Raw genomic sequence first — 19,215 nt, 5'->3', positions numbered from 1 at the left:
TGTCTTTTTTTTTTTTCAGCTGACAGGACCCCCTAAGGCAGATCTCTTGTTGACTAGTCCTCTCAATCTCTGTCTTAGAAGATTTTAATCTCTCTCTCAATTTTGAAGGCAACTTGGCTGGATAAAGAATTCTTGGCTGGAAGGCTTTCTCATTCAGGATCTTAAATATATTGTACCACTACCTTCTTGCTTCCATGGTTCCTGTTGAGTTGTCCAAACTCAGTCTTACGTGTGTTCCCTTGTAGCAGATTGCTTTTCTCATGCTGCTTTCATGATGTTTTTTCTCTTCAACATTTGACAGTTTGATTGCCATGTGTCTTAGAGTAGGCCTATTTAGATGTATTATTCTATTTGGAGTTTGTTGGGCCTCTTTGATTTGCATATTTACATCTTATATAAGGGTTGGGAAGTTTTTCCTGATTATGATCTTTAACTTTCCTAGCCCGTTACTCCTCTCTTCTTCTTCTGGGACATCAACGATTCTTATATTTGTATACCTCTTGTTGTCCATCATTTCCCTAAGATGCAGTTCCATTTTTTCCATCTTTCTTGCTGTTTGTTCTTTTGTGTGCTCTAGTTCAATTGTTCTGTCTTCTAGCTCATTTTTTCTTCCTTCTGCTTCTTAAATCTGCTATCATGTGTCTCCAGTATATGTCTAATTTTGTCTATTATATTTTTCATCTCTGTGAGATTTGCCATTTTTCTATTTAATCTTTTGAATTCTTCCTTATGCTCTTCTAGTGTCTTATTGATACCCTTTCTTTATAAATATCCTTGAGTAGTTGTTCCATATTCTGCATCCCCTCTGGAATTTGGTCATTTGCTGGGCCATTTCTGCTTGGATCTTCATGTGCTTTGTGATTTTTCTGTTGTGTTTGGGGCATTTAGTTATCTTAGTAAAGTTATTTTGCAAGTTCCTTCACTTATCTAAAGTTTTGAATTTACTTGGTTTTGCATTGAAGGTTTCCTTTTGTACTTGGTTTGTTAGTAATTCCCCACCAAACCAAGGACCAGATCTCATGTAGGAGGTACATTCTACTTGAGGGTGTATTAAAAGCTAGGGAAAAAAAAACAAAAACAAAACTAGGCCAGGGTATATGGGTACTTCAGTGGCAGAATGGCTGCCTGCCACATGGGAGAGCCAGGCTCGACTCCCAGCACATGCAATGCTCCCCCCTCCTCCCATCCAAAATTAAAAATATGACAAACAAGAAAACATACCGCTTCAGTATTAGGTCATAAAGTCAGACAGGGGATACCCCAAGTTATACTGAGAATGAACTCAGACTGGTACCCTAAGAAGGGAGAGAAAATAATTTAAAATAATAGAATAAATAAAATAAAAAATAAATTAAAAATTAAATCATCAATAATATAAAACATAAATAAATATACTATAAAGAGAAGAAAAACACTTTAAAAAAAGGGAAAAAAGAAATAAAAAAATAGGCAGATAGGGAGTCTGCCTACCTGCTTGCACTTACTGCTTCTCACCAGCAGCTGGCAGTCCTAAGGCACCTCTCTGGCTCAGGCCGCCGCCTCTTCCAACTGGAGCTGGGGCAGGCTGGAGCAGGGGGGATGGTCAGTTCCCCCCAATCTGCACCTCCCCACGCACACTCCCCATTTAATTTAAATGGGTCTTTAAATACTGTAAATATTCTGAATATTTTTGATCTCTTAGTAAAGGTACAATAAATGAAGGAAAAAAACACTCATATGTGTTGATTTATGCTCCCCTAAAACACCTACTCATAATTTGGCTGTTATAATTTCCTTTAGTGAACAGTTTTTTCTACTAAAAGCACTGTCTAGAAACTAAACCCTAGTCGTACATGGAGTAATACAAGAGTATATAAATCAGTATTTAATTTGAGAAATGATAAAGCTGAAGGAAATTAAGCTGTCTTATAAATTAACTACAATAAACTTGGCTCTTGACTTCAAAGGCAACTTGGGGGTCTGGATATTTACCCATTCTTTAAGAAGTATTTGTGTTTTTCAAATGTTTATATTTTCTGGTAGTCTGTTTTGAAATCTAAATTATTTGAAATATTCTCTGGCTCTTTCATTTTTCTCACTTAAAAATATTAGAATTAATATCACATGCATTAAAATTTTTATTATCTGGCCCATTAACCACATGTTGATGAATGTATAGAAAAATAAATGAGATGCTACTTGTGTCTGGAGATTTAAATGTGGCTGGAATTAGTGAGAGTTAGGAATTACTGGATATGTCAATGCAGCAGTCTGTAAGTAGAGCTGTGAATACGAGGTAAATTATTTGCTTATTACTACTAAATCTGCCTTAGAAATAAAGATATGAGGTCTTCAAAGGGGAAGAACTAAATTGGAACAAATAATATCTCATTAACAAAGCAGTCAATTCCCTTTATTTTTAAAATTTTATGTACACATATGAATGATCTGTATAATGTACATTCAATATAGAAAGCTTTATATATTTGATAATGTATTTAACATTTCACAATTACACTAATCTCTTACATAACATTTTGACATCCGTTTTTAAATTTAAAAATTTTTTGCACAAGCTCCTCATTCAATTTGGTAAAGCCAGTTATACATACCGCTGTGTACTGTGAGCTCCCAGGAGGTTAATGATTGGGGATACCAGTGAACGGGCGCAGGGCCGAAACCTACTAGTGTTTAAGGAAGGGAGAACGATGACCACACAGACTCAATGCAGGAGAGAAATACCCTTTTCTGGAGACAAATGACTTCGCTCAATTTCTGTAGATTGTAGCTCAACCCCACAGTCACGCTAATTCAAAAAAACATTATAAAAACTAGGAAGAAAGTTTGTCTTTTTGATTCACAGTCTTGTAAACAGATATAAAGGAACAAAATGTGCTTACATACATCAAGAAAAAAATTCTTGTGTGTACCCACTTAGGTTGATCCAGAGTGCTTTCTTAAAATGTGATACAATTAGAATCACTGACGTTTTCCTAAATAAAAATATATTTATAGAAAAAGGAATAACACTGTCGTGAAACAGGGAGAAAGGCAGTAAGAGTTTGCTTCAACCTATCAGCTGGAGGAATGTGGATGCGGCAATGGCCTTTCAGCATTACTGATCTTGTTTCTGATCTTTCATGAATATTTCACGTCTGATAGCCAAGGTCACCAGCCTCATGGTCTACGGGAGGCGGAAGATTAGACATGACTGACGAAGCTGTCCCTGCGGTAAGGTAGCCTGCAACTCCAGGTCCTGCAAGAGAGAAAAGAAAACGCATTCTAGAGAGAAGAGTCATGTTAGAACACTGAACTTTACAGAAATGTTAGAACCTGGCCAAGTGCCCCATCACAAGGAACTGACAACCTTTTAGAATTTCCTAAATGTAAAACTGCACCTTACAACCACATAGCATCATTTTTCAGGTTTTGCCTTGACTACATGACAAAGCTAAAAATCTTTTCAAAATTTATTTGACAATGACATTGGTGTGGAAATAGGAAAATTTTCAATTCTGGTATCTTCTGAGTTCAATCTTTCAAAGAAAAAAAAGTCCTAGGTACTGAAGGATAGTTATGTAAAATCGGAAGAACTAGGCACAAGAGGAAAGAAAATCAACACTTGATCAACTCATCCAAGTTGTATTTGATGAAACTCCCAACATAAATACTTCTATCAACATTAAACAACTTTCATTTGGTGTAAAGAAGTGCAATTATAACAATACCAAATGAGTAGAAGTTGCTACTGATTTCTCTGAAAAAGAAAAAGGTGGCTCTGGACCTGTCATTGGTCAAAACAATAACAGTAGGGGGAAAAGTATCTTAGTATTTTAATTTTATATGTCTCCCCTGATTCTAATAGTCTATTGCATAAAAATGCCATATGTCAGTATGTATTAAGATGTACTAGGCATAATGGTTTTAGCCCTCTTGTTTAAACATTGTATAGACAATTATATCTCAGACGCACCATACATGAGACACTATAGCATAAGTGCATACCAAGCAATATTTTTAGCTGAAATTGTAGAAATCAAGACAAATGGCTAAGGAACATTGTTGGGTTAGGACTAGAAAGGCAGTGGAAGCGGCATGCATTTAGCAAAACAGTTCTCTACCTGCTTCAGAGAGCTACACAGAAGTTAGCAAGCTGCCTGGCAGAACGGATCTAAAGCCCACTCCTGAGGTGAAGGGGGCTGCTGCCAGTTAGAAGGGAAGGAGAGACACCTGAGGGGAGAAAAGAAATATAAGCAGCGAGGGAAGTTGTGAGGAAGTGCAAACAGTTGAACAGTTTGACGAAGGCATAACAGGGACTGATGCAGGACTGATGTTGAGATTCATTTTGACTTTCTCCTTACAATCACTTGCATTGAGGATGTCAAGTGGCTTATACCACTCAGTTAGACACTGTGCACCCAGCACATAGTGGAATAGCCAGGTACAATGCAGCTAGGTACAATGCAGCCTGCATGAACTGCAACAGACGCCAACCTGAGCATCAAGGTGCTTGGTATCTTTTACTTATAAAAACCATTTTTCTGTTTGAAACCTTGATGCAGAACTCTGCATCAATCAACTTGGGCTCTGTGGCCCGAGAGTCTAAAGAAAGCCTTTCTGACTTCCTAACTTCCACCAAATCAGGATGCCATGCCTTCTGCAGACTGTTCAGGAAAAAAGGCTACCTGGTCAACGTGCCCCCCTCTGACAATGCTGTTCACAGTGAAAGCGCCACACTGTTGATCACTTCCCACCAACCTACCATTCTTTGAACCTTAGGTGGCAGTGAGATTACTACAAAACTATAAAGTCAGTCTTGCAGAAGACCTAACCCTTTAGAATAAAACCCCAAACACCAAGGGCTTACAGTCAATGCTTGTGGACTACAGTCAGTTCACGTCAAAATATTAGACTATGAGACCAAACCATGAATGCTACATATGGAAAAGAAGGCTGCTGTTCTCAAACCATGTGCTGGGGCACACGAGGACAAATTCACAAGAGCACTGCTGGATGTTTTAAATTTGAGGGGCAACACAGCAATGGTTTTTGAACATCATGCAAATGAATACTTTGAAGTTGTTTGGACATAACTATACATTAAATTTGATAAACTTAACTATTAGGTATTTCTTTGGAACTGGGTGTGGGTGAAAAAATTACTGAGACACTGAGGGCACTGTGAACTGAGAAAGCTGTGAAATCAAAGCTATGAAATGATGGGCCAAGAAGGATTGTCCAGAGGACATCAAATTCTAGCCCACCCTTTGCCTTTTTAGGAATGACAAATCAGATCCTAGAAGGCTCTACAAATGCAATATGGATGCTCTCTCTCCCACAGTCTCTTCTTGAGGACATGTCTGCTTTCTTGGGACCAGGAGGTACTGCTTGGTCCTTAGGATGGGGAGAGAATATTTTCCAGAGAAAGGTGGAAAGAAAGAGTAGGAGCTGGCAGAAATAGGGCATATGGCGACACTGTACAAGGCTGTCAGACTTCAGGGGAATAAGAAAATATGCAAAACTGACAAACAACTGCACAAAATGGAATCAGCTATGAGGATGGACCAGTGAAGGTGTATAATGGGGTTTGATAAAAATGGCCAGACATGGGGTTTTCTGTGAGGCAAAACAAATAAAACAAGCCTGACCTTAGCAGTTAATGGCATACCATAAATTGATGAAAATCCTGGAGGATTCTCTAACGTGACCCATTTGTGATCTTGGCAAGGTATAATAGAAAACAAAAAGTAATAAAAACCAACACAGCAGAGATGGAATGCACTGGTTTGAGGAGAAGCCTACCAACTGCTCTTCCCCTCTCCCTTTAATGACCCCAGGAAGCCACATGCCTCTGATGAAAAGCATCCTGGCTTGTTCTCCCTTTTCCCGTTGTTCCTTCTTACTCTTCTGATTTTCTAAGGTGAGTGATTTAAGGATTCTCTCTATTGAAATTACTTTATAGGGCCCTGAAGTCATCATAACCAAGCTGCTCTAGCACCCAATAAGGCTCAGGTCCAAGGGCTCTAGATACTGTGAGCAGTCACAGCTTTTCTGCCTCACAAGTTGAAACCCACTGAGGCACCTTAAAATAAACATTTGTCATAAAACAATTCACCAATTGAGAAAGCCTTGGGAGGGAGGTACTCTCATATTTATCCACACTGAGTAATCCTGCTAAAACTTTTAAATTTTTACCCCAAATGCTGAACATGTAGCTGAATGACATTGCTCAGCAGCCAGGGAAAACACAAAAAATGAATGTGTTTTTGGTAATTTACTTTCTTCTGCCTTTCCCCATGTCTTAAAATCTTCTTACTTGCCCAACTCACCCAAAGAGATTAGTCAGAAAAAGCACTGGGGTGCATGTTCTCACAGCATCCTATTTCATTTGCAAGTTGATTAGAGAGGGTACAACGTATATCTTCTGAAGACCGAAGGTAGGGTGGGCTAAATTCTAATTTCAATTTCAAAATTCCAATTCAACACAACATTGTTTACATTCAGTGGAGTTTCATATATTGGGATTTTACCATTATTAAAAGTATTTGCCTCTTTTATCAAACATAAGACAAAATACATTAATGGAGAAGCTCAAACACAAAGGGAAAATTTGGCAACCCAATTTGGCACATATCACTTCAACTGGCAGTAAATTTAAAATCTCTTCAAAAGAGAGCTTTTGAACTCCGTGGAACAGTCCTTTCAAAAGGACATAGTAGGGCAGATGGAAAAGTGTTCTCAAGCAAATCCCAACAAAACATCATCTTACATAGTGATGTGCAAAGAACTGGACAATTCACGGGCCAACACAGCTCAGAGCAAGTCCAGGTGGTTCGGTATAGGCTTCCTGTAGGCAGGGTGCAGCAAGCCTCTCCCAATGGGCACAAACACTCCAAGCCCCTTCCAGGTTGAGATTTATACCATCTCCCCCTTCACTGGTTTTGTACAGACCTTGGCCCCTGAGCTAGCAGCCCAAGGATGTGAGGAAACTTATCAACCCCAACTTCTCTTCCCTAGCCCTCTTCCATGCCTCATTAGAAGTCACTCTGGGGCCAAGTAAAAAGAAAGGCACAGACAGGACCTTTTTACAATTTGCCCATTTTTCCTACAGCGAGTAAGGGGTTTGAGTGGGGGTGGGTACCAACATGATTTCCAAAGGAAAGTCCAGCTTTTTGAACTTCTCAGGTCTTCTGTGGTCTACACATAGACCTTTTGGCCAAGGGCCTGTTAGTGAGTCGCCCCTACCACCCCTGAATCTTTCATTTCATCAAATTTAAGTCATTGAATGCTAAATACAATGATGAACAAAAAGAATTGGAGGAGGCCTTCCTGATGGGATGCGCACAGTCCACACATTGCTAATCTTCATGGCCAACTTTTAAATAAGGTTACTCTTAACTAGGAAAAATAAAGCTCATTTTCCAACATGATGTCCTTTTATACAACATAGTGAATGTGATGCCATGAAAATGTGGTACATGAATTTTGAGAAAAGGAAGCTAAAGAGGCAAAGTTTTTGGCCTGCCTTTAGGAACTAATACTCCTGCTTAGACACTATAGCTCTAACCCAAGTTTGAAAGGGAGATATGGAACAGACTAAGTCCTATTCTAGGCATTTCTTTCCAAAGAATCACAGGACAGGGTATGGAAAAGCCAGAAGGAAAACCAATGAGACTCTGCTTTTAATATACACGCATGGCTGGCAACTAAAGCCCCACATGGGGCTCTGCTTTAATACTAGGAATGGAGTGGTCAGAGTGAGGGAAAAGGCAGCAGTGTCACAACCAGGCTAATATTAAAACCAAGTAAAACTTGCTCTACAAGACCCATTTTTAATTATTCAAGATTAGATTTTCATGATTTATAAAAGTCTATGCTAATAATAAGGACGGTTGAAAAATTACACTGGTATGAGAAACTGGGTATTTTTTTTTTTCATTCAATTTACATCACTGGTAAAAGGAGGATGCAGTACTGACATCCTTCTAAAGATTATAATTTCAGGAAGACAGCAAGAAACACCTCAAATCTGTGTGATTAATTTCAAACTAGAAACATCTACCCCAGAGACTATATTTCATCTTCAGTGTATAGCAAAAAAAATGGTATGACTTTCTTCTTAAAAAAATGGCAGCCTGAAAACTAGCATTCTAAAATTATATTGTAATTAATGTCCCATGGACAACTGTCTTGACTTCAAAAATGAATCATCTTTTGATCCCTAAGCAGCAAAACATCCTTTCATTTATGATCCCCATCCCCCATGACAAACCCTAAATATTTAGTAGAACCAGAGTAATTATTGGAAACTTACAAGAAAAATGTTTTACGTATGATTTTACATATTTGGAGCTTCAATCTATAATTTGGACAGAAATGGAATGATGCTATCATGTTTCTAATATTGATATTCAAGAGTAAATATTTCTCCACTTTTTACATGTTCAAGATAGAAATTTTAATTCAGATATGCTCCAAATACTACCTGCACCATCCCAAATTAACTGAATCAAAACTGACAACGAAACAGATGTTTTAGATCAAAACCAACAAGAGAACATGCTGTTTTAGTCTGCACACATTCAACACAGTAACAGTGCATTCTGTCCAAGAAAAAGTATAAATGTAAAAAACGGAGGTCACAGCCCCTCCAGGAAAGGTCAGCAAGTAGACCAGGAAAACACTCTAAATGCTATTTTAAAGTCTATTCAGGGCAAGAGGAAATTCCACGTGGTTTCTGCCACCTGTCTCAAGGTAACCAACTACGTGTGGCTTACCTGTGAGGTATCCTGCTGTTTGTGACTCAGAAATGAATAAATCATGTTTCTGATCTTTGAAGGCACTCCAGACTGAAGAACGAGACAGGATTTCATTCACCTAGGGAAGTAAAACAAACCCTTTGAATATAAAGGGCTGAATGATGGAAGATGGAACTAAAGAAAAAAAACAAAATTCCCAAACAAGAGGGAAAATGACCAGCTGAAGAAAGATCTAGAGACAGAGTGAAGCCTAACTTTCATCAAATACTCTAAATCAGGCACTGTGCCAGGTATATCTCATCAAACCAGACCAGAAGTCTTTAGGTCTAAAGCCAGACATTATTATTTGAACATAACAATATTCTGACTTGTATAGGAAGATTCCTATACAAAGTATTTTCCTGTGTAGCTAACAGTGTAGCATTTTCTTGTGACTATAACAGCTAGCTAACAGTGTTGCATGGGCTGGTGCACTATTCCTGAAAGAGTTTAAAGAGAAGAGTTTGCTAATTTAAGGCTAAAACTTAAAGCAGTCTTTCAAATTATGGGTTCTATCTTAGAGTTTTATGAAATGGATTTAGAGGTAAGGCCAGCATGCCTAAAAGAATAAAATAGATTAAACAAACAATCAGCATATCACATGTAAAATGGGTAGTTTTTTGTGAAATATAAACATATACATGGATACAGATATGATGTATTATATGAGTGTATAGTGGGCTATGATGAAAAACAAGTTTCTGTGGGACATATACAAAAGTTTAAGAAAAGAGCAACCTAGAAGATATTTTTCAAATATCAGCGTTCAGATAAAATATTTATTGAACACCTCTATGTGCCAGCCACCGTGGACACAAAGGTGAGAAAGAGAGACAGCAAACAGATACTTTAGTGGTGAGCACTAAAGGAGGGATACACACAGGGATCTTGTGTGCCCAGAGGATGGTACCTGTCACAGCCTGAGAAAGAAGCCATAGTGAAAGTGAACAGCTGTGAAAGTGCAGCAGTTCCTACTCTGGAAATTCATACCTTTTCTCTTGGGAGTGGAAGATGACATCAGGATTACTTTCCTAATTTTATCAAGAGGAATCCTGAGGCAGCCTGGGGGGAGGACAGCTCCCTGTACCTGGTATACACAGGTGCCCCACTTGTGTTCAGGCCACCCATCGGCAAAACAGACTAATTAATGACTCTAGTAACACATGCTGCCGCTCCATTTTAAATTGTTCAGATTGATGAAATGATGATACTGGCACAATGGACTAGAGCATCAAAAATGTTCCTTTTGTAAAAACAATATACTGGATGCACTAAAGGAAAATTTTAGTTGAAGTCAATTTAAACCTATAAAAGAACATCAGTAGACAAGGCCATCCAGTAACACTGAATGTGGAGCTCCTCAGGTACAACACTAAGAATAAGCTGAAGGGGAAAATTAAATTACAGAAGAGGTCTGAAGTTAGTATATGCACCTGAAACACACCACTAACATACCTACATCAAAAGAAGAGACAAAGGAAGGCCATACCTAATAAATGCTCATAAAAAAGGGAAATGAAAGCTATGGTATTATGAAATGGCTAATGAATGTAGTTATCACCATCCAACAATAATTCCTAGAGCTGAAAATTAATCTTGACCAGCAGTAAATGCTGAATATTCTTCTATACTGAAGAATTTCATCATTTTTCTATGCAGAAAAAAATTCTCCTGAGTATTTGAGAATATGGTCTATCCTTTTACACTGGTTAAGATGCAGCTTTGTCTGTCCATCTTTGTTTTTCTGACCTACTCCAATCACAGCCAACAGAACCATACCTGGAATGGAGTCTGAGCAGATGTATGGATTATTGCAAGACCCTGGTTTTGTGACTTCCATGTTATAATCAGCAGATCAGTAAATCTGTCTCTGTGCAGACTCACCTGTTCTCCATACTGCAGGCTTCGAGTCATTGCCTTGAGAGCTTTAACAATTTGTGCCTTAGTGGCTGCGGGGCTATCCAGATTTTCAAGACCAATGCCTTCGAGTAATTTTAAGAGGTAAGGGACCAAATCTACCTTCAAGGCCTAGAAAAGGATACAAGGCATATATAAACATTCTGAAAAATAGGAAACCATCCACTAACGAAATCATTTTACCCCCAGGACTATACCTGGAAGAAGAACAACCATTTACTAAGGTTCCCATTTTCACAGTATTCTTAATGCTAGATACAGATTTTGATAATGACACTTGTTACTTAATGAGAGTTTATCCCATCCCATCAACTGCTCTAAAGGCTATATATCAATGTTTCATTTAATCTTCCCAATATCTAATGAGGTAGGCACCATTTTTATTACAGATGGAAAAAACAACGCATGGAGGGTAAAGAAATGTGTTCACCATCCCAGAGCTTGGCAATGCTAGAATCTGTATCTGGCTCCAAGAAATGTAAATCTGGAACCTGAGCTTTAGTCTCTATTCTGGGCTGCCTCCTCTAATGACACTAAATTAATGGACAATAACATCTGAAATATCTTAACGTTTTTTACATAGTCTCTTATCAATTTTTGCATTCATCGTTCATTTCATATCAGCCTAATAAAAGAGGAATAATACCCTGCTATTACACAATTTTTACTGTCTATTCTGAAACTCAAAGGGCAGAGACAGGTAGCTAACATTTAGTGAGTATTCAATGTTCTCAGATAACTATTCTGCGTTATCTCACCCAAGTCTCCTAACAACTCTGTAAGGTAGCATCTTTATTTTACAGATGAGGAATCTTAGACTTAAGTGAGGTTAAGTTTCATACCTGAGGTCACTGAGCCATCAAAAGGTAGCACCAGCTCATGCTCTTCCCAATATACCAAACACCCAAAACAATTATAAGTTTGAAACTCAGAGCAAGTAGCCAATATCTCTTGGAATGGTACTATAAATACCCACTATCTCTAATGTGCCTAAGTTGGGGGAGATGTATCAGCAAAGGGGCTATGAAAATAGGAAGGAGGGTCAAATAATAAAGATGCAGGTGGGCTTTGTATTCAGGCTAAGAATATCAGACGTCACTCTGACTTTGGGCAGGTAATGGGGAGCCACTGAAGGACCTTTTTTTTTTTTTGCATGGGCAGGCACCAGGAATAGAACCCAGGTCTCCGGCATGGCAGGTGAGAACTCTGCCTGCTAAGCCACCATGGCCTGCCCCACTGAAGGATTTTTAAGATGAAGAATGACCTAGTATATATATATTGAGTTATATTTTTTAAATACCACTTTCACAATGATTTTTTAATTTATTGTATGTTTCCTATTCTTCAGTGTCTGTCTACATCGGAACCCTGACGCAGATTGAACCCTGATGCAATGAGTCCTATTCTCATTAGGTAGTTAGTCTCTACAAAAAGGAGAATAAAAATGGGCATATTTCTTAAACATTAATTTAGAAACAAAGGAATGACTAAACAGAATATTTCTTTCTAAAGACAAATTTTACAAAACCAGCCTGGATAAATGCTGTCAAACAAAATTTATAATATAATGATATTTACAAATGTGTTTTACAGATTTTGGCAGCTGGCCCCCATTGTCTCTGTGTGTATAATATAAAACTGTGTATGTACAAACTCAGAAGTTGCTGTTCTACTAGGAAAACCAAATCAGTTCTAAATATATTCACTGAAATCAGTGAAAATCTGTTTGCCTAGTATGTTTGCTTTCCTAAATACTGCTGAAATCTCAAAAGTCACTTACTTGCGCTACTAATTCACTCTGCTCCTTCTGAAACATTCGATTAATTGCTTCACAGGCTAGACCAACAGTATCTGCTCTCTTTTTCATCCCATTCATCAGTGGGCCAATGGTCTCTAAGGATGCCATGGCTCGAACACACAGCTAAATGCCCAAAAAGAAAAGATTACTTGTGCAGCAGCAACACTTTACATAATACAATAAGAACCATACTAACAAAGTAAAAAATGAAAAACCTACATTCAGTTCATGTTTCATAATGAACTAGTCCAATCCAACCTCCTATTAATGGTATCATTTTGAACTGGTTTAAAGATGGTTAAAAAACCAGGCAGTTAATAGCAGAAAGGTATAAGGTAGAAAGAGGATTTATACTGTAATGTACATTAGACAAGAAGAGGAAGCACAGATAGATCCTGGAGTTAAAAGCTACTGAATAGATTCAATGATACCTCGTTTTCAGACAGGGCATGAATAACCCGAATGGCACTCTTAGGAATGGCATTGTTTCTATGATTCATTGCCTGGATAACTTTGGGAAGATGGCCCAATGGTGGGACCTGGTCTGCCAGTTGAGGCTGTGCATTGAAGAGACACACGGTTGCTGTAGTCAGAGTTTCCAGAGTCTCTCCCTGTGGAGTGTAAAAAAACACAAATAAACAACCCAAACAAACTAGAAAATACCAATAAGGTCCTAAATATCCTTGGCCACTATTTGGTGTTTAAAACCAAGGATCCACTACTTCTAAGTGCTGGTATTTGAAAACTGATTTACAAATTCTATGAGAACACAAGTTTTCCTCCTTTATTTCCTATAATGTGTGAATTCAGAGGACTTGAAAAATATCCTATCTTAATCTAAGTAGCCTTTCACTGGATGAATCACAACTCATTTCCACAGTAGATTTAAGAGATCATCTCCCAAAAGATATTACTAGAAATTTTTAGACAATGGTATAGAAATGTCTGTATTAGAGAACCAAAAATCCAGGAGAATGCAGAACTAGTGAACTGTTTTCCCAGTTCTATTAAAATCCGACTATTTAACATGTCTAGCTGCTATAATGCACATTATAAAGACTGCAAAGTCTTTTATACCATCATCAGCCAACAGACATATCCATAACACATCTTAAATGACAATGGAAATTGGGATGTGCCCAGAAAGAAGGGTGAAGTAGGAGGAAAATGTTATGTGGGTCCCCTTTCTAAGTTTCAGCCCTTCAAGGATTTCATTATCTAAGCAAACAGTGTATGTGGTAAAAATCCTAGAAAAAAGAAAAAACACGACTATGGGAAGTGACATAGGTCAACATTTGGCACAGTTATTAGACAGTTTTTCTCAGCTAAAAACAATAAATCTTATCTTCAATATGTGCCAGGCATTATGCTTAGTATTCTCTATCTTAAAAACTCATTTAAAACTTCAATCTTAGGAAGCAGATGCTGCAATCATTTTCTAAATGAGGCACAGAGATGAGGTATTTGCCCAAGGTTACAGGGCTATAAATGGTTCTGGAATTTGAATCCAGAACATCTAAAAACAAAGCTCAGGTTCTCATTCACTGCACTGTATAGCTAGCTTTTTTAACTCAACCTCCAATATGTCTCTCAATTACTTTCAATCTAAAGCCTCAAATAACAAAACGATAGACTGCCAGGATTTCTGACTCACCAAAGCAAGGTCAAGGCTACTTTCTTACTTGCTTCTGCTTTCCTGATAGCCTTCTGTTTTGAATATAATCATAGGGTCCACATTTATGGTATTACTCTCCTGTCAATTTCTATAGGGTCATTCCTACTATCCATACAAAGCTAAGATGAGGAACATACCCTAGCAGGATGCACTTTCTGAACACAAGTTTTTTCTTAAAATTACATAATCACTGAAAATAATTCTCTTAGAACTTCCATAATTGTTAGAAATAGCATTGTTCAACACAGATACCTCAAACTTTGTTTCAAAAATAACCATTTTACTGAACTGTTTCACTTTTGAACCAGATGCCAAAAAAAAAAAAAGATCCATGTGCATATTTTGCATTTAAATGTGGCACTGGACTGAAAGAGGTAGTAAATTATTAATGCATGGTCAGTGAGGAATATTGTCTTAATAGAAACATTATTATATATTTATATATTATATATTTGAACTAAAAATATTCAAAATGTTTTGCTAATGACCAAAGCTTACATGAGGATTGTTCTTCTCCAGGAGCTCAGTTAATTTTTCTAACAGTGCAATAAGAAATTCTCTAGGTTTTCTTAGAACCCAAGCTGGTTGAGCAATAAAGATTCTTAAGAAAACTCCTCCAACAGCAAGTTCACCCTCTGCTTCTCCAAACACGACAGCAAAATCTTCAGGCAACTTTAAATTGAGAAAAAAGCATAGTCAAGTCACACCTAAAGCAAGATATGCAAACCCTACTACAGAATTGTTTCTAAAATTAAACTAGTCCTTAGCTATTGATATAATCATATTATTTTCTCTTAATAAAGTTCACAAAGGGAACTTCTATTAATTATTTACTGCAAAATTAAGTTCTCCTACTTTTATGTTCAAAGCTTTATTTTCTAGAATATCAAAAGTCTTAATGAGAGTGTCTATACGTTGGTATTAAAATGACCCAGCAGCGACTACATAAAAAATAAAAATAATAAAATAAAGCAAAATGTAAGATTCCTTCCTCTGAATTAAAGTAATATTTTACCTTCCAGTTTACATCGGGGTTGTCTTGCTGATTTTTAAAGTGCCTTGAGGGAAAAAAAGGGAGGGAGGGAGAGAAAAAGATCAAACTTTGGTCACAAAATAAACTTTAATTAACCTATAGAATAAGTCTTAGAGAAGTGAAAAGGCAAAGTGGGAAGTATCTGCCCTTCCCAATGACTACCTAAAGCCATAATTATTGAATGTATCTTTACTTACTCTAACATCATTTCTCTAACTGTTGTGGACACTTTATCTCTGGAACTATCATTCCAAATTAACTCAGGATTTTCATGAGTTCCTTCAAAAATATGTACAGCAGCTTCAGGGTTGTCTCTCATAGCATCCATGAAAACGCTTGGCAGAAATTTCATTAATGTAATTCGAACCTATATTGAGAAGGTTTGAGAAAAAGAAAAATTCTATTGGAAACGTCTCCACATCTGGTTTGCTGTACATTTTTCTAGGATAGAATATTGTTGCAATTTGTGTTAGAGCTCACTCAGGGCCATCACTAGTATCTAAGAGTTCTGGGGTGGGAGAAAAGATAAACCTTGGTTTATTAAATGCTTAACTTTGACAAGATTTATTATGATCTGCTCCTGCATACTTATCTAGCTTCATTTCTAACCTCTACCTCAAATTTTAAAAAACCCAGTGTCTCTATGTATAAGTCCCCAGAGCACCCTCTGCTGGGGTAGGCCCTGCATACACTGCTCGCATTTCCCTTGATGTCCTTAGCTGGCCTGCCCCTCTGAGTTTCCTGCAAGCAAATTACTCTCATGCTACCTTCGTGTCTTACAAGTATTTTTATTCCATTTATTTTACTGTACTGTTTTATATTTTATCTTTTTCCAAAAAAGGATTTAAAAAGCAGCTTTTAAAACTGAAGGAGGTGAGAAGATGGTGGCTTAGTAAGATGCGCGGGTTTTAGTTCCTCCTCCAGAACAGCTGCTAGGGAGGTAGAGGCGATACAGGGCAGCTCCCGGAGCCATGACAGAGACCAAGAGGACAGCGTACCCCATTCTGGAGCAGCTGGATGGCTGGGAGAAACCACTCCGGTGAGATCGCCGAGGGGCGCGGGCTTCCCCGGGCCAGGACGGCAGGCGGCCGGAGTCCCTCCCTCCCTCCTTCCCGGGCCGGCTGGGAGAATTGGACAGGCGGGCCCCTCAAGCCGCGGCGGCTGGTGCCACCCCACCACACATGGCCCCCCGGACCAGCAGGGAGAATTGGATCAGAGATTCCCAAGCCGCGGAGAAGGGCGACCGGGGTCCCTTCCAAACACGTGGCTTCCCGGTCTGGCTGGGAACGGTGGATAGGCACTCCCCCAAGCCGCGGTGGCTGGCGCCCCCCCACCATGCTTGGCGCCCCGGGCCGGCTGGGAAATTTGGACAGGCGCTCCCCCAAGCCACGGAGGCTGGTGCCCCCCCACCACGCTTGGCGCCCCGGGCTGGCTGGGAAATTTGGACAGGCTCTCCCCCAAGCCGCGGAGGCTGGTGACACTCCCCGCGCGCGGATCCCTGGGCTGGCTGGGAGATTCGGATTGGCACTCCGCCAAGCCGCTTCGGCTGGCGATCCCCCCCTACAGCGAGTTTTCCAGTTAAAGGAGCCACAGCATCTTTTACTGGTGGGACCCGCAGACAGATGAGCACCACGAGCGCCACCTACTGGGCAGGATAAGAAAAACAGAGCCCAGAGATTTTACAGAAAAATCTTTCAACCTGCTGGGTCTCACACCCAGGGAATTCTGATTAAATGCCCAGACGCCAGCAGAAGATAACGGATCACGCTCAGAAAATTGAAGATATGGCCCAGTCAAAGGAACAAACCAATAGTTCAAATGAGATACAGGAGCTGAGACAACTAATGCTGAATATACGAACAGAAATGGAAAACCACTTCAAAAACCAAATCGATAAATTGAGGAGGACATGAAGAAGACATGGGCTGAACAAAAAGAAGAAATAGAAAAACTGAAAAAACAAATCACAGAACTTATGGGAGTGAAGGACAAAGTAGAAAAGATGGAAAAAACAATGGATACCTACAATGATAGATTTAAAGAGACAGAAGATAGAATTAGTGATTTGGAGGATGGAACATCTGAATTCCAAAAAGAAACAGAAACTATAGGGAAAAGAATGGAAAAATTTGAACAGGGGATCAGGGAACTGAAGGACAATATGAAGCGCACAAATATACGTGTTGTGGGTGTCCCAGAAGGAGAAGAGAAGGGAAAAGGAGGAGAAAAACTAATGGAAGAAATTATCACTGAAAATTTCCCAACTCTTATGAAAGACCTAAAATTACAGATCCAAGAAGTGCAGCGCACCCCAAAGAGAATAGACCCAAATAGGCGTTCTCCAAGACACTTACTAGTTAGAATGTCAGAGGTCAAAGAGAAAGAGAGGATCTTGAAAGCAGCAAGAGAAAAACAATCCATCACATACAAGGGAAACCCAATAAGACTATGTGTAGATTTCTCAGCAGAAACCATGGAAGCTAGAAGACAGTGGGATGATATATTTAAATTACTAAAAGAGAAAAACTGCCAACCAAGACTTCTATATCCAGCAAAATTGTCCTTCAAAAATGAGGAAGAAATTAAAACATTCTCAGACAAAAAGTCACTGAGAGAATTTGTGACCAAGAGACCAACTCTGCAAGAAATACTAAAGGGAACACTAGACTCAGATACGAAAAGACAGAAGAGAGAGGTATGGAGAAGAGTGTAGAAAGAAGGAAAATCAGATATGATATATATAATACAAAAGGCAAAATGGTAGAGGAAAATATTATCCAAAAGTAATAACATTAAATGTTAATGGACTGAATTCCCCAATCAAAAGACATAGACTGGCAGAATGGATTAAAAAACAGGAAACAGGATCCTTCTATATGCTGTCTACAGGAAACACATCTTAGACCCAAAGATAAACATAGGTTGAAAGTGAAAGGTTGGGAAAAGATGTTTCATGCAAATAACAACCAGAAAAGAGCAGGAGTAGCTATACTAATATCCAACAAATTAGACTTCAAATGTAAAACAGTTAAAAGAGACAAAGAAGGACACTATCTACTAATAAAAGGAACAATTAAACAAGAAGACATAACAATCATAAATATTTATGCACCGAACCAGAATGCCCCAAAATACGTGAGGAATACACTGCAAACACTGAAAAGGGAAATAGACACATATACCATAATAGTTGGAGACTTCAATTCACCACTCTCATCAATGGACAGAACATCTAGACAGAGGATCAATAAAGAAATAGAGAATCTGAATATTACTATAAATGAGCTAGACTTAGCAGACATTTTTATAGGACATTACATCCCACAACAGCAGGATACACCTTTTTCTCAAGTGCTCACAGATCATTCTCAAAGATAGACCATATGCTGGGTCACAAAGCAAGTCTTAACAAATTTAAAAAGATTGAAATCATACACAACACTTTCTCGGATCATAAAGGAATGAAGTTGGAAATCAACAACATTTGATTGTTGATCAATCAAATGTTAAGGCTCAACAACACACTCTTAAACAAAGAATGGGTCAAAGAAGAAATTGCAAGAGAAATTAGTAAATACCTCGAGGCGAATGAAAATGAAAACACAACATATCAAAACCTATGGGACGCAGCAAAGGCAGTGCTAAGAGGGAAATTTATTGCCCTAAATGCATATATCAGAAAAGAAGAAAAGGCAAAAATTCAGGAATTAACTGTCCACTTGGAAGAACTGAAGAAAGAACAGCAAACTAACTCCAAAGCAAGCAAAAGGAAAGAAATAACAAAGATTAGAGCAGAAATAAATGAAATTGAAAACATGAAAACAATAGAGAAAATCAATAAGACCAGAAGTTGGTTCTATGAGAAAATCAATAAGATTGATGGGCCCTTAGCAAGATTGACAAAAAGAAGAAGAGAGAGGATGCAAATAAATAAGATCAGAAATGGAAGAGGAGACATAACCACTGACCTCACAGAAATTAAGGAGGCAATAACAGGATACTATGAACAACTTTA

At 38.4% G+C, this 19,215-nt stretch overlaps 1 protein-coding gene across 1 annotated transcript in view; it reads right to left on the bottom strand.

Annotated features, from left to right (window-relative positions):
- Positions 1-2,370: 2,370 nt before the first annotated feature.
- The window catches only part of DNAJC13 (DnaJ heat shock protein family (Hsp40) member C13), a 151,421-nt gene continuing 134,576 nt past the window's right edge, over positions 2,371-19,215 (bottom strand). Inside the window, exons 49-56 of the mRNA XM_077130133.1 lie at positions 15,398-15,567; positions 15,183-15,225; positions 14,666-14,839; positions 12,924-13,103; positions 12,475-12,615; positions 10,662-10,805; positions 8,757-8,856; positions 2,371-3,235 (exon numbers count right to left, since the gene is read on the bottom strand). Of these exons, the coding sequence (XP_076986248.1) occupies positions 3,129-3,235; positions 8,757-8,856; positions 10,662-10,805; positions 12,475-12,615; positions 12,924-13,103; positions 14,666-14,839; positions 15,183-15,225; positions 15,398-15,567 (1,059 nt within the window). The 3' untranslated portion in view covers positions 2,371-3,128. The remainder of the gene's footprint in view (positions 3,236-8,756; positions 8,857-10,661; positions 10,806-12,474; positions 12,616-12,923; positions 13,104-14,665; positions 14,840-15,182; positions 15,226-15,397; positions 15,568-19,215) is intronic.

Source organism: Tamandua tetradactyla, chromosome 15 (assembly GCF_023851605.1).
Source record: "Tamandua tetradactyla isolate mTamTet1 chromosome 15, mTamTet1.pri, whole genome shotgun sequence".
Classification (NCBI taxonomy): domain Eukaryota; kingdom Metazoa; phylum Chordata; class Mammalia; order Pilosa; family Myrmecophagidae; genus Tamandua; species Tamandua tetradactyla.
The sequence above is the reverse complement of the archived record's forward strand: the minus strand, read 5'-3'. Positions and strand labels throughout refer to the sequence as shown.